This window comes from Crocodylus siamensis, chromosome 15 (genome assembly GCF_052110815.1).
Source record: "Crocodylus siamensis isolate JL-2025a chromosome 15, ASM5211081v1, whole genome shotgun sequence".
NCBI lineage: Eukaryota > Metazoa > Chordata > Crocodylia > Crocodylidae > Crocodylus > Crocodylus siamensis.
In genome coordinates, this window is record NC_143409.1 from 14,380,352 (window position 1) to 14,408,271 (window position 27,920).

The 27,920-nt window shown below is 45.6% G+C and overlaps 1 protein-coding gene across 3 annotated transcripts in view; it reads left to right on the plus strand.

The window, feature by feature from the left end:
• ACAN (aggrecan) overlaps positions 1–27,920 on the plus strand; it is a 78,627-nt gene that overhangs the window by 28,287 nt on the left and 22,420 nt on the right. For all 3 annotated transcript variants that reach the window (XM_090028783.1, XM_090028784.1, XM_090028785.1), the window contains 12 exons: positions 10,603–10,679; positions 12,403–12,774; positions 13,793–13,967; positions 14,653–14,780; positions 15,381–15,674; positions 18,216–18,728; positions 19,258–19,432; positions 19,949–20,076; positions 21,262–21,555; positions 21,976–22,173; positions 23,313–26,054; positions 27,535–27,648. In XM_090028783.1, the coding sequence (XP_089884909.1) occupies positions 10,610–10,679; positions 12,403–12,774; positions 13,793–13,967; positions 14,653–14,780; positions 15,381–15,674; positions 18,216–18,728; positions 19,258–19,432; positions 19,949–20,076; positions 21,262–21,555; positions 21,976–22,173; positions 23,313–26,054; positions 27,535–27,648 (5,203 nt within the window). In that variant the 5' untranslated portion in view covers positions 10,603–10,609. The remainder of the gene's footprint in view (positions 1–10,602; positions 10,680–12,402; positions 12,775–13,792; positions 13,968–14,652; positions 14,781–15,380; positions 15,675–18,215; positions 18,729–19,257; positions 19,433–19,948; positions 20,077–21,261; positions 21,556–21,975; positions 22,174–23,312; positions 26,055–27,534; positions 27,649–27,920) is intronic.

Sequence of the window (27,920 nt, forward strand, 5' to 3'; positions counted from 1 at the left end):
GTAAGAAAGGGAGAGAAATGAAACCTTTGAGGGGAAAAAAGTCCAAGGCTAAACAGATACCACTCATCTGACTTCTTACATAGCTGCCTCTTAATATCGAAGTGGTGTGTGGGGAAGCCTGTCACTTTCCCGAGTCCTGAACAACCGCTTGCTTTCTTACTACCCACGCCCCAGTAAAGTCTCTCTCTGTGCCTCCAATTTGCCAAAAATATTCTCCTTGACAAAAACACCTTTATGATATGGGCAGTTTGATGCAGACCCTGAGACACAATCATAAATCAGAGATTGCAAAAATGCATCCTGAAATAATTGGGCATAAAAGGAAGACACAAGAAACTTAAGTGAACATTACAGTCTCTCTCCAGAGTGCGGATCTCATGAGCTATCCAGGACTCAAGTTCTGTCTGTCTGGGACACTCAGGATGATCTTTTTTCTTTTCTGAATCATCACATTTCCAGAACTCACTGATCTGCAGGAATGCAGCTGCATAAAGAAATCCAATGTAAAATGCTAACCAAACCTTATTCCTGTCTCAGTGACTGATTAAGAGAGGTATGATGGCTGGACTTTTGGGTGACAGTTCAGTTTAATATGTACTCATCTAGACTGGTTAGTTAATTTTTCTTCCCTAAGACACCATGTGGGGAGCCATTACCCTGTATAGCATCTTCTGTCTACCCTTCCTCTTCCTCAGAAAATCCAGAAAAAATCTGTCCTGCTCACTCCATGCCCACAGGTCCAGTAGCCCTGTTGTCTCATTAAGCACAAAGTTTTTTATGAAAGTCACCTTAGGATTGGGAGCTGTGCTTCTATCACATGACCTCTACAGAGATGCATCCTACTATCCTGGCTTGGCATTTGTGACAGTGTAAGCCTCGGGAAACATTTTCCTCACTGAGCGAGGATATGAAAAATCCCATCATGTTGCAATCAATTAATGAAGTGCTAAAAGGAGGAATAAAAAATGTGCAATAACTCTATAGTTATTAATTGAACATGGGGCCAGGGGTGCTCCTGCCACTGAGAGCTTGCATCTGAGCTGGATTTCCAGCTGCAGGGGTGCACCATGCGTCCCTGCAGCTGGGATCCCTACCAGCTGGGTGGGCTCTCAGCCACAGGAGCTTGCTACTTGCTGGTGCAGGGGGACCCCAGGCAGTGATCCCAGGCTCCCCTGCATTGGCAATAAGGTATGATGAGATCTGATGTGTGGCATGGCAAGAGGCACGATTGTGTGGCTTGCACATCAGATTCACACCCTGCAAGCAAACATCCGGAGGGCCCTTCCTGACTATACAAGCCTTAACCGGCATTCTAACTCTTCCCACTAACTCACTGTCCACAGCTTTCTGTACCTAGAGCAGGCAGTGACCCTAATCCTAATTACAATATTAAATGTAATCAATTTAAAACCTACCACCTTCTTATATTATTTATGTAGGTAGAAAGGTTAAGAATGCTGATAGGTGGGAGGATAGTAAGAACTGCCTTCGGGCCCTGTGAATGGGGTTTCTAGCTTTCATGTAAGGTCAGTTTTTCCCTGTTCTTTTCATATAAAGCCTCAAAAATCGAACTGATAAGTGGGGGCATTGCATAGTCCACAAAAGGCAGGCAACTCAAGTCAAGAACAAATGGGAATCCTTTTCCTTTTCCCACCTCTGTTGTCGCCTCTTATCCAATTCATCACCTCATAGACAGAACCCACAAAACTTGGCTGCTGCCCCTGAAATGCAGCGGGGGCCAGTAGAGGCGTCTCCGTGAGGTTCAGGGGATGGGACATTCCCTCCAGGCTTCATGCTGCCATCACACCCCAAACTGCCACAGGATTATTGCTGGCCAAGTGCCACCCTTCCCTTGAGAGCCCTTCCACGCCAGTATGCCCCAGCCATAATAACCATGCATCACTCTGGGTCTGTCCTCTGCTGAACTGAACTCGAGCCTTTGAAGATAAAGGCCCATCACTTATTCTGCTACATGCATGTCTCCTGAAACAGAAAGGCTCACCCGCTGTTGAGTGACTTGTACCCTGCCATCCCTCCAGAAACAAAAAAGAATAATTAAAATCCAGTAAAAATAAAATGATGTTATAAAATGATCGCTGTTAAGAGTGGAAAATTAACAGAGGCCTTCTAAGCAAGGGGATGCCACAAAGCAGAGCTTTGTACAAACTGCTGGAGGAGACCGTCCCAGAGTAATTAAAGTAAAAAGGAATGGAGAACATGTCACAATCAGGACAGTAAAAAGCAGGCACTTGGTTGAGTTTCTTACTGGCAAGGAGCTGGGACTCTGAAGCTGGCAGAAAGGCATCCATACACCATTATCCTATTTTGACTAAGCCACAACTGGCAGAATGAATTCACTGTCTTTGAGAAGGGTGTAGCTTTTCCATGACTAAACTTCCAATTTGGAAAACTTTCCTGCCTTCCCTGTTCTTGCTGTGGGATGAAATACACCCCCATTTGAAAGACCAGTACAAAGATGAAATGGGAATAAAGGGGGGGTTCCATCCTCCAGCGTCACTTTGGTCTCCGAATTTTAATCAGTGCTAGAACGAAGCTACTCCCCCTCTTTGCTTTCTTCGTAAGCAGCAAACACAGGAGTAACTTGGTAGTGTTCAGTAACAACACCAGCCTAGAATAAGTAAAGATCCTGGAAGCCTTTTTTAGACAGCCAGATCCTAGTGCATTTAATGATTCTTTTTGAATCCTCAGAGCTTTCTATCATTCTGCTCTTGAAAGGGGAAAGCAGTCCAGCCCCCATTGCAAAAATAGACAAAAGGGTGCCTGTCTCATTTGCTTGACATGAAAAATCAAAGCCAGGTTCTTTATTTTACTTTGGCTTAGGCCAGATGTTGATGTGACTGAAAGGTGTCAGAGTTGATGAGCTTGGAGAAATGACATTTTATATGTAGCTAGAACAGGATACAACAGATGTGCTCACAGTACAAGTCTGCCTTAAAATAATCCCAGCGATGTGTCTTCTGCCCTGTGGGGACCTCCTCACACCTGCCCAATGAAGGCAAGGGAATTCAGATGCCGTGGCTCATTCAAGTCTTGGCCTCTCTATTTCTTTAAGAGAGAGATTTATGGGAACATACTATACATGCATTTTTTGCATGATGTGGGTGCCTATCTCAGTAGATATTGAACTGAAAAACACACATCCTCCCCTATATTTCATTTCATATACAGCAGATTATTAGGTGACACCAGTTCAATTACTAATGATCTGGGCCATAAAAAAGCCAGTGACCTGCTGGGCACAGGATTGCTATTAAATAAAGAATCAACTGAGCCATGCAAACCCATTGGATGTCTTCCATCTAACAAATTAACATTACATCGCAGAGATTGAGCCAGAGCTTTCACCCAGTGCTATAAAGTCCATAGGTAGGCACAGGGACTGTGCATACATTCATGTCCCTGCAGTGCCTATCACAGCAAGACAACAGCACAAATAAATAAAGAGCAGTTTGTACTGGTTTTAAAACTTAGACATGATGGGCTTATACCTTTGGGTATAGACTGGGCAAGCATAACAGTTATATGAGTATTAAACTGTTCTGTTATAAACTGTTCAATATAACCATTATATCTGTCTGCCCCTATACTTGTATAAGTAGAGCTAAACTGCTCTAGTGTTAGGCTCATTTCACTCATAAAGCCAGAACAGTACAGCTCACTTGTACTGGCAAAGGAGCAGACAGATGAAACAGTTAAAACAGCTGATGTGCAATCCCAAGTGGCAATTCCCCCCCTGCCCAGCTCTTTTTAAAATGGCTTAAAGGAACATCTGTCCACAGCCAGAAAGAGAGGTTTCACCACTACGTAGATTCATATATTAAGCCTAGTCTTCAGCTAGTTAACTTCCTTCTGCACAACTGTATCACCACATGAAAAGTGCCTTGAGATACATATTCTCTGTGGATTGAGATATGGCAGTCTTATTTTGGGTGTGTTTTTTCATTCTACAAAATGGCTTTTATAAGACAGTTAAAAAAGTGTGTGAAGTAATTATTCATAAAAAACGATTTCTGTACTGCCTACAACTAGGCATAATGCATAATACAAGAGGAGAGATTGACACTTTAATACATTCATATTCATAAATTGTAAGGTCAGAAGAGACCATTAATCACTTAGCCTGACCTCCTGCATATTGGAGACCCTTAAATTTCACCAATTTACTTTGCAGTGGGCTCAGTGACTTGTGTTCATCTTAGGCATCTTCCAAAATAGTATTTGGGATTCGTTTGAAAACATGAAGAGATAGAAGATACACCTTGATAGTTTGTTCCAGTGGTTAATCACCCATGGTGTTAAAAACACATGCCTTATTTACAGTTCGACTATGTCTGCCTCTAGCCCTTGATTTATATTGTGACTTTCTCTGCTAACTTAAATTCTCTGCAGGTATTTATTCATTGTAACCAAGTTACTTCCCCATCTCCTGATGAGATAATCAGGTTAAGCTTTTCAAGTCTCCCACTGTAAGGCATTTTCTCCAGATCTAAAATCATATTTTATGGCTCTTTTCTGCATCCTTTCCAGTTTTTCAACACCTTGTTTTAAAATCTGGACACCAAAACTGGACATATCATTCTACTTTGGTCTTACCAATGACACAGGGAGAGCTAAAATCACTCTCCTACTCCTGCTCACTAATCCCCTATTTATAGGTTTTGAGTTGCTTCTCTCAGGATACACCTCCTGCCATCACATGGCCTGGCCCTAGACATAAAAACTCTGTGTGTGGCTGTATTTAAACACACTGTGTTGCACATCAGTCTGTATGACTGCCCTGTCGTGATCAGTATGTACCATTCCTCCAAATTTTGTGTCCTCAGTTGTGCCATCTTCAAATTTTATCTGCAGTGGTTTTATATCTGTTTCCAGATCCTGGATAAAAATGCTGAATAGCATTGGCCTAATGCCACTGCCTGTGGGATGCCACTAGAAACACGTGTGTCGAATGCTTTCTGAGACTGGCCAGTTAGCCTATCCTAATCCATTTAACATGTGCTTGTGGAGATTGTGTAGTACTCATTTTGAAATCACAATGTTGCGTAGCTCTAAGTCAAACAGTGTATGAGAGTGTTACAGCTACGCATTTACCTTCAGCAAGCAAACTCCTGATCTCAAAGAATGCAGTCAGGTTTGTCTGGTTGCACTATCTTTATAAACCTATGTCGACTGACATTGATTGTTGCTACTATTCATTCTGTATTGCTTAAAGTCTGCATCAGAGCTTACTTTTTTGCTCGGGATGATGTCAGGTTAAGGCATCAGTCTGAATTTACTCATATCATCCTGCTTGTTCGTTCTGAATATCGGTACATTAGCACTCTACCAGTCTTCTGACATTTCTGCAGTATTCCAAGATTTTATTTTAAATGAGCATCTGCAGGCCAGAGGTCGACTTTGCCAGCTCTTTAAGGACTCCTCAAGCAAACTATCTGGCCTTGCTATTTAAAAATGTGTATCACTAGCCCACAGATTTTAATATTCTCCTTGCTTTCTAATGAATAGGAAATGACTTCCTCCTCCATATGTAATAGATCCACATGGAATAATGAACTCTTCTGCCTTTTCTGCACCATTATTAACATACTTACCTAGGTATGGGCCTACATATTTTCTAGGATTTCTTCTGTTTCTAATATATGACTTACATGTATTTCACTCCTCACCTGCAGCACCCACTGCTGTTCCAGTCCCAGCCACATACACACTTCTGCTGACTGTTCTCAAGGCTCCCTACTGTTTTAAACCTGGACAAAACACACATAGATTCCCTGTAGCAACTTTATGATTACAAACTTGAACGCACAGGTTTCTCTGCCAATGCATCCCAGTCTTGACCTGCAGTATCCATTCCTAATGCAGTTCTGAGCCTCAGTCTAGAGAATGCCAAATTGTTTAATATTCAGTTCCCATAGATAACAGTTCACTAGCAACCAGTTTAAGACTTACAAACACAGTTTCTAATACGGATCAAGTAAGATTTAAAGTCAGTTCTGCAGAACTGAAAAGCTAAAGTCCTGACTTCAGAAGAGCTTTCCAAAGCTATGGTCTTCTCTACTATGCTTTCAAGTACGATATTTAATGGACTTCACTACCGAGCCAATAGCTGTGTACCCTGGCCTTCGTAATGCTTTCTGTTGACTTCAGCCATACCAAGACCAGCTGAGATATCTCTAGAGCTGGGGGGACAAACAGCTGTTATTTGGATAAGGGACCTCCAAGGAAAACCTAAGTGATTCAGTAGGCGGGGTTCTTCCTTATGAGTCACTACAGAATCAATGCTGCAGTCTCTGGTGTTGATGAATGCTGTGTTGATAGAGGATCTGTCTTTTGAATAAATCTTAAATTGGCCTGACCACTTGTGGTTATTTAAAACCTAATGGGATTATTCACAAGACCACCTTGGTTGCCTTGCCCACATTCGTTTCTGAGCTGTTCCATTCTCTTTCCATAATTTGTTTCATAGATTTCATAGATTTCATAGACATTTGGGCTGGAAGGGACCCTGGAGGATCATCGAGTCCAGCCCCCCGCCCCAGGGGCAGGAAGTCAGCAGGGATCATAGGATCCCAGCAAGATAAACATCCAAATGTGTTTTGAAGGCATTCAAAGTGGGTGCTTGAACCACCTCCGGCGGCAGGCTGTTCCAGACCTTGGGGGCTCAGGCGGTGAAGAAGTTCTTTCTTATGTCCAGCCTGAATCGGTCGTGGTGGAGTTTGTGACCATTCAATCTGGTCATCCTTTGGGGGGCTCTGGTGAACAGTTGTTCCCCCAGATCCTGATGAGCACCCCTGATAAACTTATAGGTGGCCACCAGATCACCCCTGTGCCTGCGCTTTTCCAGGCTAAAGAGCCCCATGGCTCTCAGCCTGTCGTCGTAAGGTCTGTTTTCCTGACCTCTGATCATGCGTGTGGCTCTCCTCTGTACCCTCTCAAGATTCTCCACATCTTTTTTGAATTGCGGAGCCCAAAACTGGATGCAGTGCTCCAGCTGCGGCCTCACCAAGGCCGAGTACAAGGGGAGAATGACGTCCCGGGATTTGGTTGAGAAGCATCTATGGATGCAAGCCAGTGTTTTGTTCACTTTACTGGCCACAGCATCACACTGAAGGCTTATGTTCATCTTGTGGCCAACTATGACCCCCAAGTCCCTTTCATCTGTAGTGCTAACCAGCGTAGCACTACCAAGCCTATAAGCATGCTGCAGGTTTTTCCTTCCAAGGTAGAGAACCTTGCATTTTTCTGTGTTGAACACCATCAGGTTCTCATCGAGATCTGCCTGGATCACCCTCCTGTCCTCAGGTGTGGATGCTTTACCGCAGAGTTTGGCGTTGTCGGTGAACTTGGCCAGTCCACTTCTGACACCAATGTCCACATCATTGATGAAGATGTTAAACAGTATAGGCCCTAGGACAGAGCCTTGAGGGACCCCACTGGTCACAGCACACCAAGACGATTGACTCCCATGGACCACCACCCTTTGTGTCCTACCACGGAGCCAGTTCCCCAGCTAGCAGATTGTGGTGACGTCAAGGCTGCAGTTAGCCAGTTTAGCCAAGAGGTGATCATGGGATACCAGATCGAAGGCTTTTTTGAAGTTGAGGTATACATCGTCGATCTCTTCCCCCTTGTCCAGGTGATAAGTCACCTGGTCATAAAAGGAAATGAGACTGGTCAAGAAAGACCTACCCATAACAAATCCATGCTGGGTATCCCTCGGGATATTGCCTTCAGCTAGTCTGTTAAGGATGGCCTCCTTGATAATCTTTTCCAAGACCTTCCCCAGGATAGAGGTCAGGCTTAGGGGCCTGTAGTTTGCCGAATCTACTTTCCTCCCTTTCTTGAAGATAGACATGACATTGGCCCTTTTCCAATCTTCAGGCACTTCACCAGAGCGCCAAGAGCTCTCAAAGATCTATGCCAGGGACTGAGCTATGATGCTTGCCAGCTCCCTGAGTACCCTTGGGTGTAACCCATCAGGGCCAGCTGACTTGAAGGTATCCAGCCTGTTGAGGCATTCCTTCACGAGGTCAGCTTCAATGGAGGGCAAGGAATCTCCCTTACTCAGGCCTCCCTGACTCATAGTGGGAAGGGCTGTCCCATGGGGCTGAAGAAAAACTGATGCAAAGTACCCATTTAGCAAGTTCACTTTTTCCTGGGCATCAGTTGTCAGTTGCCCTGTCTGGTTTCGCAGGGGTCCAATGTTGCCCTTGTTCCTTCTATTTAACCTAGATAAAAGACTTTGCTTCATTTTCTTGAACTAGTCTGAAGTGTTAGATTCCTCTGGGATATATATAGAGAGAATGTAGTCTTTACAGTAGAGCTTCCACTTACAGTGGTAAATATTAGGGCTGTGCAAGGGTTCAGACCACGCTTCGGATCTGGAGAAGTTTTGGATGCTTTGGTGTCTGAAGCAGCATGTCTGGATTGAAGCACTGGCTTCTTTAGGCTTTCTGAAGTGGTTCAGAGCTTCCGAACTACTTCGGAAAAGCTTCGGAGCCGCCTTGGAGATCTGGCCATAGGGTATAATGGGGAATCAATGAAATATCTATAACTTTGTTGCTTTTTCTCTGATATGGATGAAACTTGCCAAAATGGTAACTTCTACTGAGAGCATGAAGCCTACCAAGGTTCAAGAAGATCAGTGTAGGGGTTCTGGAGGAATTGTACCCCAAATTCTTGAAAGCAAAACTCATCTCATGTGTACATGTTACACCACAGGGGGTGAAAACTGCAGAGATGGTAGCCTCTGATCAGGCCACAAAGCCTGACAAGTTTCAAGAAGATCAGTGCAGGGGTTTGGGGGGAACTTCACCTCAAGCTTCAGACAAGCAAAACTCATGCCATGGGTGACACTGTGTATGTTAAGAAGCAGGGCTGGTAGCCCCTGCTACAGCCATGAAGCCTGCCAGCTGTCAAGGAGATCGGTGCAGGGGGGGTTTGGGGTCCTGCACCCCTAGCTGCTGACAGGCAAAATTCATGACATGGGTGCTTGGGCAACTGACTGTGTCTGTCTTGGGGAAGTTGATTGTCTGTATTGATAATTTCCTCTCTTTAGTCTGTGGTTTTGTAGGTGTTTACCTACAAAACCACAAACTAAGGAGAGGAAATTATTCACAAGACAACCTACAAAATTACAGACTAAGGAGAGAAAATAATCACTACAGACAGTCAACTGCCCCAAAACAGAGACAGTCAGTTGCCCAAGCACCCATATCATGAGTTTTTCCTTTGAGCAGCTAGGGGTGCAGGGCCCCAGAACCCCCCTGCACCGATCTCCTTGACAGCTGGCAGGCTTCATGGCTGCAGCAGGGGCCACCATCCCTGCAGCTTTCATCCTGCTGCACCTTAACACACACAGTGTCACCCATGTCATGAATTTTGCTTGTCTGAAGCTTGAGATGCAGTTCCTCCCAAACCCCTCCACTTATCTCCTTGAAACCTGGCAGGCTTTGTGGCCTGATCAGGGGCCACCACCCCTGCAGTTTTCATCCCGCTGCACCTTAACCCACACAGGGTCATCTATGTCACGGATTTTGCCTGTCAGCAGCTTGAGGTGAAGTTTCCCCCAAACCCCTGTGCCGATCTTCTTGAAACTTGGCAGGCTTTGTGGCCTCAGCAGGGATTACCACCCCAGCAGTTTTCACCCCCCATGGCTTAACATATACACGTAACATGAGTTTTGCTTTCAAGAATTTGGGGTACAGTCCCTCCCCAGCCCATGCACTGATATTCTTGAAACTTGGCAGACTTCATGCACTCAGCAGAAACTACCTGTTCTGCAAGTTTCATCCATATCAGACAAAAAGCAACAAAGTTATAGATATTTCATTGATTCCCCATTATACCCTATGGCCAGATCTCTGAGGCAGCTCTGAAGCTTCGAAGCCACTTCAGCCGGATCGAAGCGGGAACCCGGTCCAGAGCTCTGGATTGGATCATTGGCATCTGAAGCAGCCAAATCCAAAGCTGGATCGAATAGCTGCCTACTCGCACAGGACTAGTAAATATGTAAATGTGATATAAGCAGTTAGGTTGCAACCTTTGAAAAGGGCCAGATGTCCTCCAGAATAACCTAAGTTGTACCAAGTCCATCCAAGGCGCTGGCCAATGTTTCCAATCTGGCTTGTTAGATGGAAGATACTGGTGGTGTGGTGCCTTCATTCTTGGTTTTCTGGGCTGAAATTTAGGGTTTCGTGGACACAATGTACATTTCTGGGGTAGATATACAACACCTATAAAGCTTGATGATCAAATTATTTTTCAACCCAGCTGCAATAATCAGATCACAAAAGAAGAGAGCATGTGAAGCCAGTATAGTAATAGTAATGAATATAACCAGGGTTCCTATTTTAAGTGGCTGAGTTATTGGAATAAGATGGGCATCTCCAGCTCTTTTCAGGGCAACATCTTGTCCAATAAATACTCTCTCATTCTAGTTTCAGGGTAAAAGTGTAAAAAAAAGTATTCTGGATGCTCCTAGCTGCCCTAAGCTATGATATTTGTTCCTTCTGAAGGGTCCCATTCTGTTATGATCACCTCACAGTAATAAATCCTGTTTCTATGTGTTGTTTCTTGCAGGTAAACTATGACCACTTTGCTATTAGTGTTTGTGTATTTGCGAGTCATCACTGCAGCCTTCTCTGTGGAGCTTTCAGGTATGTACAAGGAATGGGACCACTGCTCGGTGCTGCATGTGGTATCTAGCAAGCCAGCATGTTGCAGACTGTGTCCCTCACAAAAAACAACACCTTTTGTTTAACAAGCTTACCTATGAGTTTATTCATTTCCCCCATAAGTGACAGTGGTGTTTTCTTTGGCCACTGCACTTCCTCACCATGTTGCTGCCACTGCACTCAGGAAAGTAAAAGATAGCTACAGCTCAAGTGCCCAAATCCTCAATACAACATCAGCTGAATAGTGTACTAAAATTAGGCCTGTGCAAATAAGGATTGGGATTCAGTTTTGGCCACTGCATAGGATAGTGATTCTATATGGAGATTCGGATCACCATCCCAAATCAATTCATCTTCAGAAGATTCGGCGCTGATTCAGAGAGATTTGGAGATTCGGCCATAGACTATAATGGGGAATCACTGAAATACCTATCACTTTGTCATTCTTTGTCTGATTTGGATAAAAATTACAGGGATGGTAGCCCCTCCTGAGGGCATTATGTGTGCCAAGTTTAAAGGAGATAGGTTTAGGGGTTTCTGGGAAACTGTACCTCAAATGGCTGAAAGCTAAACTCATGTTGTGTGTGTGTTAAGGCAGATTTGGATGAAAACAGCAGGGATGGTAGCCCCTTCTGAGGGCATGAGGCCTACCAGTTTCAAGAAGATAGTGCAGGGGTTTCACTGACAGGGAAAACACAGCTTTCTTTTTAAGAAGTGTGGGGGGGGGGACAAAAACAATTATAAATTGAAAGAAATGGATTGGGTAGGGATAAATAAAGGAATTCTAGTTAGTAAGCTATATCCAATCCTTTCCAAGAACAGCAAGTAGCAGGAGACTGACTAGGTAGGAAGCAAAACTAGTCCAGTACCTTTCAGATGCTGTTGCTCAGGCAGGAACAGCTCACACAAGGCACAGAAAGCCTGCAGACAAAGATTTATGTGCTGTTTCTACATCCCTCCCCAAGAGCACTGTGATTGGAAGGGGACTTAGGGAAAGATCACAGTAACTGGCCAGCTACAGATGTCAGTCTTTCCCCCCCTGCTCTTCCTCTTCTCAGTTTCTGTTCCCCTGAAAGACTGCCTTCTGAATCTCCAAATCTTTTCTGAATCTCTTCCAAAGCAATGTAGAGGCTCCAAATTGTTTTAGTGGTCTTTTTTCCTTCTCCTGATTCGATTCAGATTCAGTGATTTGGCCTCCGAATTGGGCTGAATCTTCTCCAAATCAAATCACGGGCCGAAGTTTTGCACACCCCTAACTAAAATCCTTTGAGAGCTATCAAGGCTTGAGGGCCACGTAGTCTTCAGGCTTTATTTCACAGACTAAGACTTGACAACCCACTGCCTAAGGGCTGGATTCAGTCTTCCAAGCAATTTCATCCAGTCCACGAATCCAGATATCAGTGGTGTTTTGGTGGAAGGGCAATTCAGTGGTATTTCAGTAGCAGGGGGCTTTGGGGTTTGGGCTGCATGGGAAGGGGAAAGTGGTGACAAGGGGGCTGCATCAGAAGTGCCAGTCTACCTCAGATCACATGACCTTATTTCAGCCTGTCACTCTAAAACAGTGACTTAGATTGTACAGTCATATACTGGAAAATTGTGGGAGCAGTTTATAACATAAAGGCTACTTTGTAAGTGTTGGTGGTTATGGCTGATGAGTATGATTAATTCATCTTCCATTTTCTTCTCACAATCTTTGGGCTGGCAGACAATGGTGATGGACTGGAAGTGAAGATACCTGAACAGTCTCCTCTGAAAGTTGTGCTGGGAAACTCTCTGATTATCCCCTGCTACTTCAGCGACCCAATAGATTATGATACCATCTCTCCTCTGACCCCAAGAATCAAATGGAGCAGACTTTCTGACGGGAAGGAAGTAGTCTTGCTAGTGGCCACAGATGGGAAAGTTCGAATCAACACCGAGTACAAGGAGGTGATATCTATGCCCAATTATCCTGCCATCCCCACTGATGCCAGCTTGGAAATCAAGGCATTAAGGTCCAATGACAGTGGGATTTATCGCTGTGGAGTGATGCATGGTATCGAGGACAGACAGGACACAATTGAGGTCATAGTGAAAGGTGAGACCCTGCCCCAATACTGCATTTGGGAAATAAAGCTGACAGGCTAATTTAATTAGGCAGAAAGGAGAAGGGTGCAATATGTTTGCAAAGGGTGTGACTCTTTTGGGAAGTCCTTATTTCTTAATTATATCAGGATCAGCATGAGTCATCATCAAGCAGCTAAGCAGGAGTGAAATAGGCTGGACTAGTGGTTTATCCTAAAGTGGACAGGAACTGGAATTCCAGGCTAAATAGATAAATGAAGTAATTCTGTGTGGCAGAACTAGCTGGACCACTACTCTGGGCAGCTGACAGGATCAATGCTGGACAAAATGGGATACTGGTCTGAAGAGGTACAGCAAGAAACCAGAGTGTAAGGACTTTTAGTCTCACCTACCTTGCTAGGAGATATGGTACTAAGTAGAGACAATTGGTCTTTTCTGAAAGAACATATACATTTTTTTCCAAAAACATACAAGTAGCTGTATGTTGCCTTATACTCAGCTGGTAGTCCATGATAACCCTTATATCCTTTTCTGCAGGTTAGGCAAACACTTGCCTGGAGTGGTTTAGACAGGGACGACCCTGATTTGATCAGGGGGTTTGACTCACTGACATCCTGAAGTCCCTTCCAGACCTGGTCTTTCTGATTCTAATCCTTCCTATGCCAGGCTGAGCGTGCATACAGCCAATTTTTTTAATGGTCACTATCTATGGAAAAAAAGGGCTTAAATATGATAGCGGTACATATGAAGGCTCCAGGCCTTCCTGTATATTTGTGCAATGTCCAGCACACCAGATATCTAGTGGTTGATGGGTGCTGGTACGCTAAGTGAGGAAAAATGGAATATGTTTAGGGAATAGTGGGCCACCTGTGCAATACAATGATGCATGGCCGATGCATTATTTTACACATGAAATGTAATGCCTCTTTGCTGGCTTGCTAAATCCTTTGAAAGGGAAGATGGAGAAGGGCGGTTCATTCAGTGACTGATCTGTGCACATGTGTGCGTGTGCCGGCCAATGTGTTTTCCAGGAGTCGTGTTCCATTACAGAGCCATCTCCACCAGGTACACCTTGAACTTTGAGAAGGCAAAGCAGGCCTGTATTCAGAACAGTGCTGTCATCGCAACCCCGGAACAGCTGCAGGCTGCCTATGAAGATGGGTTTGAACAGTGTGATGCCGGCTGGCTGGCTGATCAGACTGTCAGGTAATTAGCTGAAGATGGCAAAGGAGGGCCCTGAAAGGGGAAGGAAAGGGGTATTCAACCAGAAGGACTGCCGCAGCTAGGTCACTGGTTTAAACCCAGTCCCTGGTTCATTATAACCAGCGAAGGTTACAATCCTCTATTCACCTGGTGTGACAGGAGCTGGTGGATCTCAATCCATTTCCCAGTGGTTAAGTATCCCCATCAGGAAACTACTTCCATTGCTGGTTTGCTGGGCAATCGTTGCTTAAGACCTAAGGACTGAATATCTCCCAGGCTGGGAATGGTGATTTGGTTACAGCCCATGCAAACTGCTTCCTGGGCCAAGCTCAGTAGATATGGCTACATCTTGAACACGTCAAGTAAGGCACCAGGGAAGCCTGAAAACTAGCTCCTCTCTCTGCACTAGTGTCTTTGGTGAATGGCTGAATGATCCTCCCCCTTCACCTTATCATGCTGAGGTATGGGAAAGACTAGGCCTCCTTCTCCCTCTTCCCTCGTCCAGGAAAAACTGGCAGGTTTTGCTCTGCCTGTGCTACACATCCCACATGCAGAGATCTTTAAAGTCCAGTTCTGATTCTCCACCACCTGTTTCAGCTCATCCCAATGGCCTTCCACCCCGCAAATCCCACCTTCCATGATGTCTGTTTACTCACTGGGCATCTCCCGTGCACTCTTTCTCTCTCAGGTACCCTATCCATTTCCCTCGGGAGCGTTGCTATGGTGACAAGGATGAGTTTCCTGGCGTGAGAACCTATGGTGTTCGGGAGACTGACGAAACATATGACGTCTATTGTTATGCAGAAGAAATGAAAGGTGGTCTTTGGTTTCTCTTAATAATTCCACAAAGGGGCAGGATGGCTAGACCTTGCATATCTGTATGACAGATAATTATTGAACCAAAAGGGCTGGAAATGAGATAAATTGGGGGTGGAAGAGCCCCTGCTGACACTGGATTATCCCCAAAGACAAGTCACTATCCTCTCTGGTTTTAAATAACTAAGTTAATGGGGCTCCCATGATTACTTTAGGAGGCTATCCCACTGTCTTACTGCTCAAACTTAATTGTGGCCCTCATTTGAAGAGGTACTGATCACTCACACCTACAAGTGAGGTCCGTGGGGGTGAAGTGCATTCTGAAAATCAAACCTAAAATGATCCGTGTCATACTGTCCTCCCATAACGTATGTCCCCTTGTTTCACCTTTGAATATTCATCCCCACCTTTTTGCCATTTGTAGATAGGTATGTCACCCCCAGAGTTGTCACTTATGCAAGCCGTACATAGGCAGCTCTTTTGATCTTTCCTCCCAACGACCAGCTTCCAAGAACAAAAGACAAGGGTTGGGAGAATTGGGTGATGGAAGAATTAAGCCTCAAAGCAAATCATTGATTTCATGAATTGTTATTAATGCAGGTCAAGTCTTCTATGCCACTTCCTCAGAGAAGTTTACTTTCCAGGAAGCTGCAGAGAAATGCCACAGTCTTGGAGCCCGTTTGGCCACCACAGGAGAGCTGTACCTGGCCTGGAAGGGTGGCATGGATGTGTGCAGTGCAGGCTGGCTGGCAGACCAAAGCGTTAGGTACCCCATCTCCAAGGCACGTCCAAACTGCGGTGGGAACCTGGTGGGGGTGCGGACAGTATACCTGTATGTCAATCAGACTGGGTACCCTCACCCCCATACTCGCTATGATGCCATCTGCTACACAGGTGAGTGCCCTGAGTGCGCTGACTTGAGTACAGTGCATCCATTGGTGTTAGTAAGCAGCAAATGCCAAGAGCCAGAGGCAGTGCTTCCCAGCCAGAGCTGAATTATCACAGACCTGTGAATTAGAAATACAAACCCCGCCATTATGTCCCATGCATCCAGTATATGACTGCTTAGCACAGTCTGTTCTCCGGTGTTTTGTCCATTACAATTTTAACTGATGAGACTTCTCTAGTTTCCTTTGGAAGACTATTCCATAGTCTCATCTATGAAAAACAATAATTAAATAAATATCTGAACATCTCCTTCTTGTGCTTTGAGCAAGGAAACTAATATTCTCCCACAGAGAGAAGCATGTGCAGAGGGGTGTTGTTTCATATGGAATTTTTTTTAATACAGGTTGATATTTATTTTGGACAAGGCAAGATCAAGGCCTTACAAATGAAGCAGAAAGTGTGTGGTTTATGGTGATCTTATTTCCAAGGGATATTTACTTCAGAGACTTAGATGGATCCCCAAGAAATTCTGCTCTAATACAGAAAAGCTTTAGTTCTACACAGAGAGCTCTATCGTGCCAGAGAAGCATACAGTAATTCCCCAGCACCAAAGATTTAGATCTTTTATATATCTTAGGACCAGGACATGAAGGACCTTAAAGATAAGGCCCAAGGCTTTAAGATCATTTAAATTTCTCTGGAAAGCCAGTGTAGGAAGAAGAGTACAGATCTAAGGTGATTAAAATGGCCTGTGTTGCAGAGGAGGCTTGTTCTGTATTTTCTGGCTTCTTCTAAGTGCTGATGGCTTCCTGGCTATGTGTAGAGCAGATAAGAGGTGACAAAGGTGTGAATAAGAGAGGCCAAGTCACCATCTGCCAGGATGGGATAGAAATAAGATGGTTGAAATCCTTACTCGCGGGTGTTGATGTGTGAGAGCTTTGCCTAAGTGAGGAATCAAAAGTGGTCCTAAACTGCAAGCTGAATTAACTGCTTGTGGGTATGAATCTTCATCATGAAGTCTCAGGACCTCCTCATCAACTGCCCCCTGGTCTTGGCCAAAGAAACCCTTTCTGTAACCAGGAAAAGGAAGCTCAACAGGGGGTACTCTGTGACTGGGGGATCTATATCCTATCCTTAGTTATCTCACGTCTCTGGACAGAGTCCTTCTGTGGGATGTCCACTGGCGCTCTAAATGTCTTCAGAGAGGCACTGCTGGCGGTTCTCTGTTTGGTGTCTGGATCCCTCATTTTGAACACTTGACATTTCCTTCCCTGTTTTTCCCATGAGTTATTCCAGGCATTCAGTGTAGACCTGGATGTGTGGCCTTACGTCTCCGGTAACAGGAGTTTTAGCTCTGGGGTGTAAGCAGGGAATGAGGGGAACATGATTCAAGCGCATCCCCATTCTCATCATCATCATCATGTCATACTGCAAACACTTGAGTCCTTTCATTTGACCTGTTCACTTAGTGGCTGCATGTAGATGTAGGAAAGGACCAAGGAGAGAAGTGACCTGAGTGGGACTCCGGGAGTGAGAGGTCTCATGGTAGTATTAATTGTCTTTTTCTGTCCTTCGCTCCCTGGCTCACATTTTCTGTGCAGCATTACCGAAGTGTTCGTGCTTTCTTCCTCCTGTTTGGGGCTTTGTATTTTAAATCCCAGCTGCAGGCACTAGAGGTCACTCCAGACTACAATAACCGCAGGCTACCCCAGAGTTTCAGGGTTAGGAGGAGTACACAAAGGGGATGGAAAGGGAGGTCTGACTGCCCATCGCGGGTCAGCAGGGTTTTGGAGGCGAGTGCCAAAAACACCAGCAATCTCGAGTTGTAAGATGTTGGCATGCCTGGGGCAGATGCTGGGGGAGCCACAAGAGGCCTGATCCTTGTTGTGGCAGCACAGCCCTGGCCCCTTCCCTGCCGTTGGCCCAAGGCAGGCGTATCAAGCAAAATGCCTTCATGTGCCACGCTCCGGCATGCACGCAGGGGGCCATCTACCCCAGCTAACCCGTGTGAGAGCTATACAGCATACAGGAACCGAAACAGGGATTTACCCTTTACGTCAGTGAAAATGCTCTGGGTTGTGGGAGATTGTAGGGTCCCAGTGGGGAAATGGTTGGTATTTTACTTTTGAAAATACAAGGATTATCCCTCCAGACAAGTGCAGCTGCTAGGTATATTCCAACCAATGCCAGGTAGGCCAGTGCCAGGTGCAAGTCAGTTTTCAAGATGGAAGAGCTGCCAGTTGGTCCACAGGCCATCTGCTCACATGGCCTATCTCTCATCACAGTAGCATCTCCCCTTATAACATCTGTACACCCACTCCATCATATACCCTTGGTGCTATCACATCATCTTCTCCCTCTCCCCTTACACCCACCCCTTGATCCACAGCCCCACACCCATCCAATCATCCATCTCCTGTCAGAGCATCTGCACGCCTGACCCCTTTCTTGAGACAGCATCCCAAAACAAATTTATTTCATTAAGCCTGACTCTAGTAGACTGTCCCTTGCAGTGGTCAATAAAGGACACATTGTCTCTTGATATAGATGTGGACTTTGAAAGTTTGGTCCCGGAGAATTTCACCGATGAAACAGCAGGTGAATTGGGCAGTGCCTTCACCATCCAAACTGTCACTCGAACTGAAGTAGAGCTACCTCTCCCACACAATGTCACGGAGGAGGAAGCTCGTGGCAGCATTGCAACCCTGGGGCCAATTGACATTACGCCCACTGCCTCAGAGCTGTATGAAGGCTTCACGGTGACACCTGGTCTTTTTGCCACTGGCATCACTGCTGAAACAGCTTTCACGGAGGCAGAGAACGTGACTGAAGAGGAAGCCACACCAGTGTGGGCCATTCCTGAAGAGGTCACCACCTGGGCACTGGAGACTTTCTACACCAGCGAGGCACCAGAGGTGAGCTCGGTGGAGGAGGCCTTGGGGGTGACTACCCCCCCAGAACTAGAGTCTGCCTCAGCATTTACAATGGAAGAACAGATTGTGCAGGTGACAGCCGCTCCTGACATCGCACTCATTCCTGAGCAGCCCATTTCTCCCACTGGTAAGTCACAGGGATAACAAGAAACCTCAAGATCCATTTCCTGGCAGGCCTGCCACACAGCTGCTTCAGCTGACAAAACCTGAGTACTGCCCACCTAGAAAGGAGGAGGTCAGATCTGGGTATACCCAGCCCAGCCTTTCCTTTGCCTCAGACACCAGATAGCACCATGTGTCCCTGTCCTCCCCTCTGTGCATGAAACAGGAGTAGTGAGGAGGAGACTGAAGGGCACCTCATGTTACCATAGAAGAGCCCCAGTCATCTGGTGCTCAGACTACATTGTCATGCTCCAAAATCCTGTGTGCAACCCTCCTCAGCCACTGACTCATCTGCTTTGTAGGAAGAACAGGAGACCCCTGGGATATCCCCATCTTTACTAAAAGCAGATTGCAGTAAATAGTGTTTCAATCTAATAGTTTCAGCAGACATTGCTCCTACCAGGCTGGTTTTGAAGGTTCTTTCAACATGTGCATCTGGGGTGGGAGAGGGTCTCCAAGTCCATGTCTCATTGCTATCTTGCTTTTCCCACCAGGTGTTGTATTTCATTACCGACCAGCCACCAACAGATATTCCCTCAATTTCGTCCAAGCCCAACAGGCCTGCCTGGATAACCATGCTGTCATTGCTACTCCTGAACAGCTGCAGGCGGCCTATGAGGCTGGCTTTGATCAATGTGATGCTGGCTGGCTGCGGGACCAGACAGTCAGGTAAGATCACGTCAGGTCAAGTGAAGACACCCTTGAAAGAAATATTCAGCAATGAGACTGAGCCTTCTGGGTTTGGGAAGGGGTTCTCTCAAATGAGCCCTTTAGCTCCATTTACAACAGGATCCAGCTACCTGAAACAGAGGAAAACACAATTCAGTTTGCAGTATAGTGTGCTCTTGAACTGTGAATGCATCCCCATATGTGTCAGGACTCGTAGTAGACATGACATCTTCTATTAGACCAACAAGGTTTTTGCAAAAAAAATTCTTGAATTGCAAGTTTTCGGGAACAAACACCCTTCATCAGCCATATGTGTTGCATTTCCCTCTTTTGTGGAGTGCTCACCACGTTTCCAAACCATACTCAAGACTTTTGGCACCTCTAAATGCTAAAGGTCCCGCTGCTGCTGTTATTAATCAGTGGGGAATTTACTTCCCTTTCCCTTGAGCATGCTCCTTGAATCCTGAGATATTCAGGATCATCACTGAGCAGCTCTCTTTCTTTTCCCTTTGAAAGATATCCCATTGTGACTCCACGGAGCAGATGTGTAGGCGACAAGGACAGCTCCCCAGGCGTTCGGACATACGGCATGCGCCCAGCATCAGAGATGTATGACGTATACTGTTACATCGACAGGCTGAAGGGTATGTTCTGCATGTACCTCTGAATACTTATGTTGGAGAAGGCAGAGAGGGGGTATGTAGTAGGGCTGTGCAAAACAGCACCGTTCCGTTTCGACATTTCAACAGAACAGCATTTAATTTCAAATTTCATTTTGATTCAAAACCACTTCTGTTTCGTTTCATCAAAGCCGTTTCGCTGTTTCAACACTGTTTCAACATTTTGCCCATAGGCTATAACAGGAAAGCTTGAAACAGCCTATAACTATGTCATTTCTGGCCTTATTTGGATGAAACTTGCAGACATGGTAGCTCCTTATACAGGCATGAAACCTACCAAGTTTCAGGGAGATAGGTAAAGGGGTTTGGGAGAAACTGCACCTTAAAACTTGAGAGTAAAACTCATATCATGTGTATCTGGTAAGCCACAGCAGTGTCAAAACTGCAGACATGCTAGCCCCTGCTGAGGTCACAAAACCTGCCAAGTTTCAAGGAGATCGGTGCAGGAGTTTGGGGGAAACTGCACCTCAAGCTGCGGACAAGCAAAACTCATGACGGGTGACAGTGTGTGTGTTAAGGTGCAGCGGGGTGAAAGCTGCAGGGATGGTAGCCCCTGCTGCAGCCATGAAGCCTGCCAACTGTCAAAGAGATAGGTGCAGCGGGAGTCTGGGTTCTGGGGCCCTGCACCTCTGGCTGCTGACAGGCAAAACTTGTGACATGTGTGGGTGTGTGTGTTCAGGTGCACCCTCACTCAACTGACACCAAGGCAGAAAGCAGGGCAGTTCAAACAATGCTGCCTTTTATGCAGTTTTTCCATCCCACTCCCCGAGGCCCTGGAATTGGAAGGGACCTCAGGGAAGGGTCACAGTCATTGGCCAGCTACTCAGTCAATAATGAGAGCACTCCTTCCCCCCACTTCTCTTTCCCTCTCCTTACTTTAGCTTCTGTTTCCCTGGAGACAAGCCCAGCTTAGGTCCAAAACTCAAAACTTTTCAAAAACTTTGAAAAGTTTCTGCTTGCCTCGTTTCATTTCAAGGCTGTTTTGAAGCTCTCTGTTTTGTTTCAATTTTGCTGTTTCAAGCTCAAAATGAGTCAAAACAGCATCAAAATGAAACTGCCGGCAAAATTTTGCAGTTTGTGCAGGAGGGTCTGATCTATCCAGAGGAAATGAGATTCTAGGTGTCAAGAATTGTTGGTTTTTTCCCCTAGGTGAGGTGTTCTTTGCAACCCAGCCAGACCAGTTCACCTTCCAAGAAGCCCAGGAATACTGTGAAAGCCAAAATTCCACCTTGGCCTCGACTGGACAACTCCAGGCTGCCTGGAAGCTAGGCCTAGATAGATGCCATGCCGGCTGGCTTGCCGATGGCAGCCTTCGATATCCTATTGTTACTCCACGTGCTACGTGTGGAGGAGACAAACCTGGAGTGAGGACCATCTACCTGAACCCTAACCAAACAGGATTTCCTGACCCACTCTCAAAGCACCACGCGTTCTGTTTCAGAGGTACCATCTACTCTTCCTAGCGTACAATGCCCAGGTCACAAGGAAAACAATGTCTTATCCGGGAAGAGGACTTCATGGGGGCAATGGTTACGCTTTAGTTCTACTTTATACTAAGAGGTGTTTACCACAAGTAGCCATTTCTTGCCAGGACACACAGGGACAACAGATTGTTCGTTTGCATTCATTTATTGTCATGGAAATGGAAAACTGAGGTTAGACAAGACCCATTAAGTCTCATACGGTTTATACTTTGTTTAGTGTAGCTTAACCTGCTTGCCGTCAGTAATGAGAAATGTTATATACTTATTTATAGCTATCCTTACATTGTTCTTCCGCTTGAGACTATTTGAGGAGCGGCCTCAGGCACCTGAGAGAGAGAGGATAGTCATAGAAATTCCTTTCAATATCTTTCTGTTCCAGCCCTGCCATCTCTGCAGGAAGTTGAAGGGGCTACCCCATTCTTTGAAGAAGATCTGATTGCAACCCAAGTGATCCCTGGAGTGGAGGAAGTGCCCTCTGGGGAAGAGACAACTGTGGAAACAGAGCTTGCCACTGGACCTGAAAATCAGACAGAATGGGGAGCAGAAGTCTTTCCAACTGACATATCATTGCTATCAGGTGGGTCGCGCTTCCCCTTGGGTGGTGGGTCACATCAGAGTGAGAAAATGTGGGATGGCGGCAATCTAGAAACATCATAACTTGTCCTCGCTAAGGCTTGTTAAGTAGAATCACAGTCTGAATCCAGCTGAGAAATAGAGCGATGAAGGAGAAAGTTCTGCGCTGCTCCCTTTATAAGAAGTTAATTTCTGACTCAAGAATCTACATTCGTCTCACATGCACCTTTTAGCTGAGCTACTCTCTAAGCCCTGACACTCTAAAGAAGTTCAGTCTTCTGAAACACACTGAGTGAAACATAGTATTTTTCATGGATACTTCATTATTCACAAGCGACCCATGACAAACTGGACTTCTAGTAAAGGAAAAGGGTATTTTGAAAAGTAGATGGAAGTGTGGGCTCTGGTCACTTTAATTTACTTAGAGCAAATAAAACCACTTTAATTTACTTAGACTTTCTGCTGTAACCTGTGTGCAAACAGTTACCACTAATGGGGCTGTAAATTTAGTACACTGAGATTTAAACGCACTCATTTCTGGAAAACTTAGCCTACACATGTGATTTTTTTTCTGAAGGTGATTCAGTGAACATCTTAAAACCAAGCAAGCCACACTCTCATAACAGAAACTCAAGTCAACCCTACAATACAAAATCAGTGCAGGTAGCAGTTGTGATCTACCTTTCAATAACACATGGATGTATGTATTAAAGAGAGAAACTAATTTCAGATTCTGACTTCCAGGAAGGACATAACTTGAAGCCAGGGACCAAAGCTTCCTCCAAACAGGGTGCCATGCCCTATCTGCAGAAACAGTAGCGGTTTCTACCTCTGACTGTTGGACTAGGAGCTTTGTCCTAAAGGCCATGCTTTGGGAATTTGTGCTGTCACATGAGGTTTTAAATTCCAGTGTTTTTCCAGTTATTTAAAAGATAATCTTCATTAACAAATGTCCTGGTAAGAAGGGAGATCTGGGAAGTGTGTAGAACTTTCTGCCCTCATCCTCACAGTCCATCATTTCATTTTATTAGATGTCAGTTTGGGAGCAAAATCAAACAGAATATTATTATTAATAGCTCTTTGAGACCAGTTTGTTAAATCTTTTTTTTTTTCTTCTCGCTCTCTCTCTCCCTTCTTTTCCAGTGAGTCCATCTGTTTTCCCTCCTGTTAGTGCAATACCAGAAGAAACAAGTGCAGAGGCTTCTGTCAGTGGCGTGTCATGGGACATCTCTGCATCCGGAGAGCCTCAAATCAGCGGTGAACCAACAAGTTCAGGCTGGGTACCTGGAGCCCCAGATGTAAGTGGGGAATCAGCATCTGGAATTTTTGAACCTAGCGGAGAACCCTCCTGGACTGGAGAAAGTGGAATACCATCTGCAGACCTGGATATCAGTGGCCTCCTTCCTGGAGAGAGCGGTCTCCCCTCGGGGGATGTAAGTGGAATGCCCCCGGTAATTACTGATGTCAGTGGTTTGCCATCTGGAGAGGAAGACCTAGCAGTGTCTGCTTCTGGAATCCCAGACATCAGTGGGATGCCATCTGGAGAGGAAATCACTGAGCTTCCAGAAATCAGTGGACTGCCTTCTGGATTTAGTGGAGAAGTCTCTGGTGTTGAACTAACCAGTGGCCTGCCGTCGGGAGAGGAAAGTGGACTGCCGTCTGGTATTCCTACTGTCTACATCGACCGTACCACTTTGGTGGAAGTTGGAACAACTGCAGCAGAAATGGAACAGGAAGGGAAAGGAGTAATTGGGGTCAGTGGTGAAGGAGACCTGTCAGGTTTACCCTCTGCTGAATGGGACATCAGCGGAAAAATCAGCGGGTTACCCTCAGGAGCTGATATCAGCGGAGAACCCTCTGGCATACCTGATCTCAGCGGAGCACCATCGGGAATACCTGATATCAGTGGGTTACCCTCAGGGGTGGACATCAGTGGAATGCCCTCTGGGATACCTGATGTCAGTGGATTACCCTCAGGAATTGATATCAGTGGAGCACCATCAGGGATACCTGACATAAGTGGTTTTGTAGACCTCAGTGGCCTGGTTTCTGGTGGTGATGAAAGTGGTGAGCCCTCAGGCATTACCTTTATAAATGCCAGTGTGGTTGAAGTGACAACCCCTTCCATTACAGAAGCAGAAGCAAAAGAGATTTTGGAAATCAGTGGATTGCATTCAGGAGAGGAAGATACATCAGGTGCAGTATCTGGAATTTTAGATGTTAGCGGATTGCCTTCAGGGCTAATAGACTTCAGTGGGGAAGTTTCGGGAATGCCTGAAATAAGTGGACTTCCAAGTGGAATACCCGACATCAGTGGAGAAATCTCTGGTGTCGAGGTCAGTAGTGGCCAGCCCTCTGGTGTTTATGATTATAGTGGGCTCCAGTCTGGCCTTCCCACTATCTCTCTTGTGGATACAACCTTGGTAGAAGTTGTAACACAGACATCTGTCTCACAGGAGGCAGGAGAAGGGCCATCTGGGGTGTTAGAAATTAGTGGACTTCCTTCAGGGGAAAGAGAAACATCTGGAGAAGTGTCTGGAATGGTGGATATTAGTGGCCTACCCTCGGGGACAGTAGACATCAGTGGGGAGCCGTCAGGTGTTCCATATTTTAGTGGAGAAATTTCTGGAGTCACAGACCTAAGTGGCCTGACCTCAGCAGTGACTGAAGTTAGTGGGGAGGAATCAGGACTTCCAGAAGTTACATTAATTACTTCTGATCTAGAAGAAGTAGTGACAAAGCCAACAGTTTCACAGGAGCTAGGTGGAGAAACAGCTGTCACAGTCCCACATATCTTTGAACCAAGTGGGGATGCTTCTGCATCTGGAGAAAGTAGTGGGGAAACATCTGCATTGCCTGAAATTAGTCCAGAAACATCAACAGCTTATGAAATCAGTGGTGAAACATCAGCATTGCCCGAAATCAGCACTGAGACTTCAACAGTTCGTGAAACCAGTGGTGAAACATCTGCATTGCCTGAAATTAGCATAGAAACTTCAACTGTTCATGAAACCAGCGGTGAAACATCTGCATTGCCTGAAATTAGCATAGAAACTTCAACTGTTCATGAAACCAGTGGTGAAACATCTGCATTGCCTGAAATTCACATAGAAACTGCTACAGTCCAGGAAGCCAGTGGTGAAACATCAGCATTGCCCGAAATTAGTATAGAAACAGCTACAGTTGGTGGAACCAGCGATGAAACATCAGCATTCCCCGATATTAGTATAGAAACTGCTACAGTTGGTGGAACCAGTGATGAAACATCAGCATTCCCCGATATTAGTATAGAAACTGCTACAGTTGGTGGAACCAGTGATGAAACATCAGCATTGCCTAAAATTAGTATAGAAACTGCTACAGTTGGTGGAACCAGTGATGAAACATCAGCATTGCCTGAAGTTAGCATAGAAACTGCTACCGTTCATGAAACCAGCAGTGAAACATCCACATTGCCTGAAATTAGCATAGAAACTGCTACCATTCATGAATCGAGTGGTGAAACATCCACATTGCCTGAAACTAGCACTGACACATCTGGCATATCTTTGGTCAGTGGCGAATCTTCTGGAACGCCTGAAGAGAGGAGGGAAATTTCTGCAGATACTTCAGGAACACATACACACACAGTCCCAGACATCTCAGGAGAAACCTCTGCCCCAGACATTGTAATCAGTACCAGTATTCCAGATGTTGAATTAACACAAAAGCCCAAGGGTCCTGAAGAGGCCCAGCTTGAAATAGAGTCCTCTACTCCTGTGGTGTCAGGACAAGAGATAGAAACAGCTGCTGTTCTAGAAACTCTGCAGATATCACCCACTGCCACCGCTATCCTGCCTCAAGTTTCACAAGAAGCAACAGATGTTGCAAGGCTGACTGCAGAAGGTACTGTTAAAAATGTATGTTGTTCTTCCAGTGTGCCTCCACAGATGTGCTGACTTCGCTTTTATAAAAGGGGATTTGGGGGTTCTATATAGCGACATAATGTAATAAATGTAATGAATTATTGCATTAGGGAATGTAATGAAAAGGTAATTAACTTACCTAATTAAGTTGTATATGAGGCTTGCCAAGCTAGATCAAATCACTGGGCCATCAAGCCCAGCATCCTAGATGTCTCACAGCAACTGATAATGCTTCAGAGAAAGATAGAACTGTGCAGCTCTGCCCATGGCAGCAGGATGAAGGGATACTTCTTTCTCATGCCTGCAGTAGAATATGCCCTGAAATATGAAATAGTCGATTGCTTCTATTTAAACAAGCACAGCAATCAGTTCTATAATTGGCATCACAGTTATCTCATAAATCTCTCCCTGGAGTTTGTGTCTGACCTTCTGTATACTCAACTGAAATAAAGTAGCCTGAAATCAAAGATAACAGCAGATTAATATAGTAACTGCAGAGTGCAAAAGCACTGAGGTATAGATAGCTGGCATCCCTGTGTACAGTGTCCAGTACTGTGTCCAGGTTTGTGCCCTACACTTCACAAAGGATGTGGGCGGATTGGAAAGAGTCCAAGACAAAGTGACAAAAATGATTATAGGAGCCTAGGAAGCAAGACTTAAAAGGGAAAGCTGAAAGAACTAGAGTTATTTAGTCTGGAGAAGAGCAAACTGAAGGGAGATTTGATAACAGTCTTCAAGTGCCTGAGGGGCAATTATAGAGAGGATGGAGATGGGCCTTTCTCTGTGGCCATAGGGGATGGGACTAGCAGCAATGGCTTCAAGCTACAGTAAGGAAAATTTAGGTTGGAGATTGGAAGGAACTTTCCGACTATGTAAATCAGGAGTAGGCAATGTTTTTTGACTGGAGTGCCAAAAAACCACAATGTCTACCTTGAAAGGTGCCGGAGTGCCGACATGCGGGAGCCCGGAGCAGCTGTTTGCAGCCTCCTGGCTGCAGCCGGCCCATGCAGCCCAGTCTGCTTGCAGCAGGGCTTGCAGCCTTCCAGCTTCCTGCTGGGAGCAGCCTGGGCTCCGTGGCTGGCAGCAGCTGCTTAGAGCCTGGGCTGGCGGTTGTATCCCGAGCAAAATGGCCTTGTGTGCCATGCTCGGCACGCATGCCGGGGGTTGCTGACCCCTGATGTAAATGGTCAAGGTTTGGAACAGGCTAGCTAGAGAAGTGTGGAATCTCCATCCCTGAAAAGTTTCAAGAACAGGTTGACCAGATGCTTCACTGGGATGGTTTAGTTGGGGACAATCCTGCCTTGAGCAGGGGGCTGGACTAGATGACCTTGTGAGGTCCCTTCCAACCCTACTTTCCTATGATCCTATGAGCTTGTGATTGTGCTGCCATACCTTCATTACACAGGTGCAAAAGGTATGAGAATAAGTTTGGCTAATAGGTTTACTCTTGGTGGTTACAGTTGTACCCAAGACATGTGATGAGAACCCCTGTGGAGCTGGCACCTGCCAAGAACGAGATGGAGGTATCGCTTGCTTGTGCCCACCTGGGTACATGGGGGATCGCTGTGATATAGGTAAGCTCCGTCCTCAGCTTTGTTGGAGATGTGGGACAAGGAGAAAATAAGTGTTGGCCAAAAGAAAGTGATATTGTGGATGTGTCCATGACTACAGTGTATCTGAGGCAGACTGTGGAGAGTTCATTTTCCTTTCGTCATGGCCAGTACAGAGAAAATTGGGAGACCTTGTTGTCCCCAAATCCTAGCAAAGCTAGTTGTTCTTTTCACCCTGGCTCAATAGAAGGATTTAATCCTGGTTTTTTGAATGGTGCAAGGGGGAGGCAGAGAAG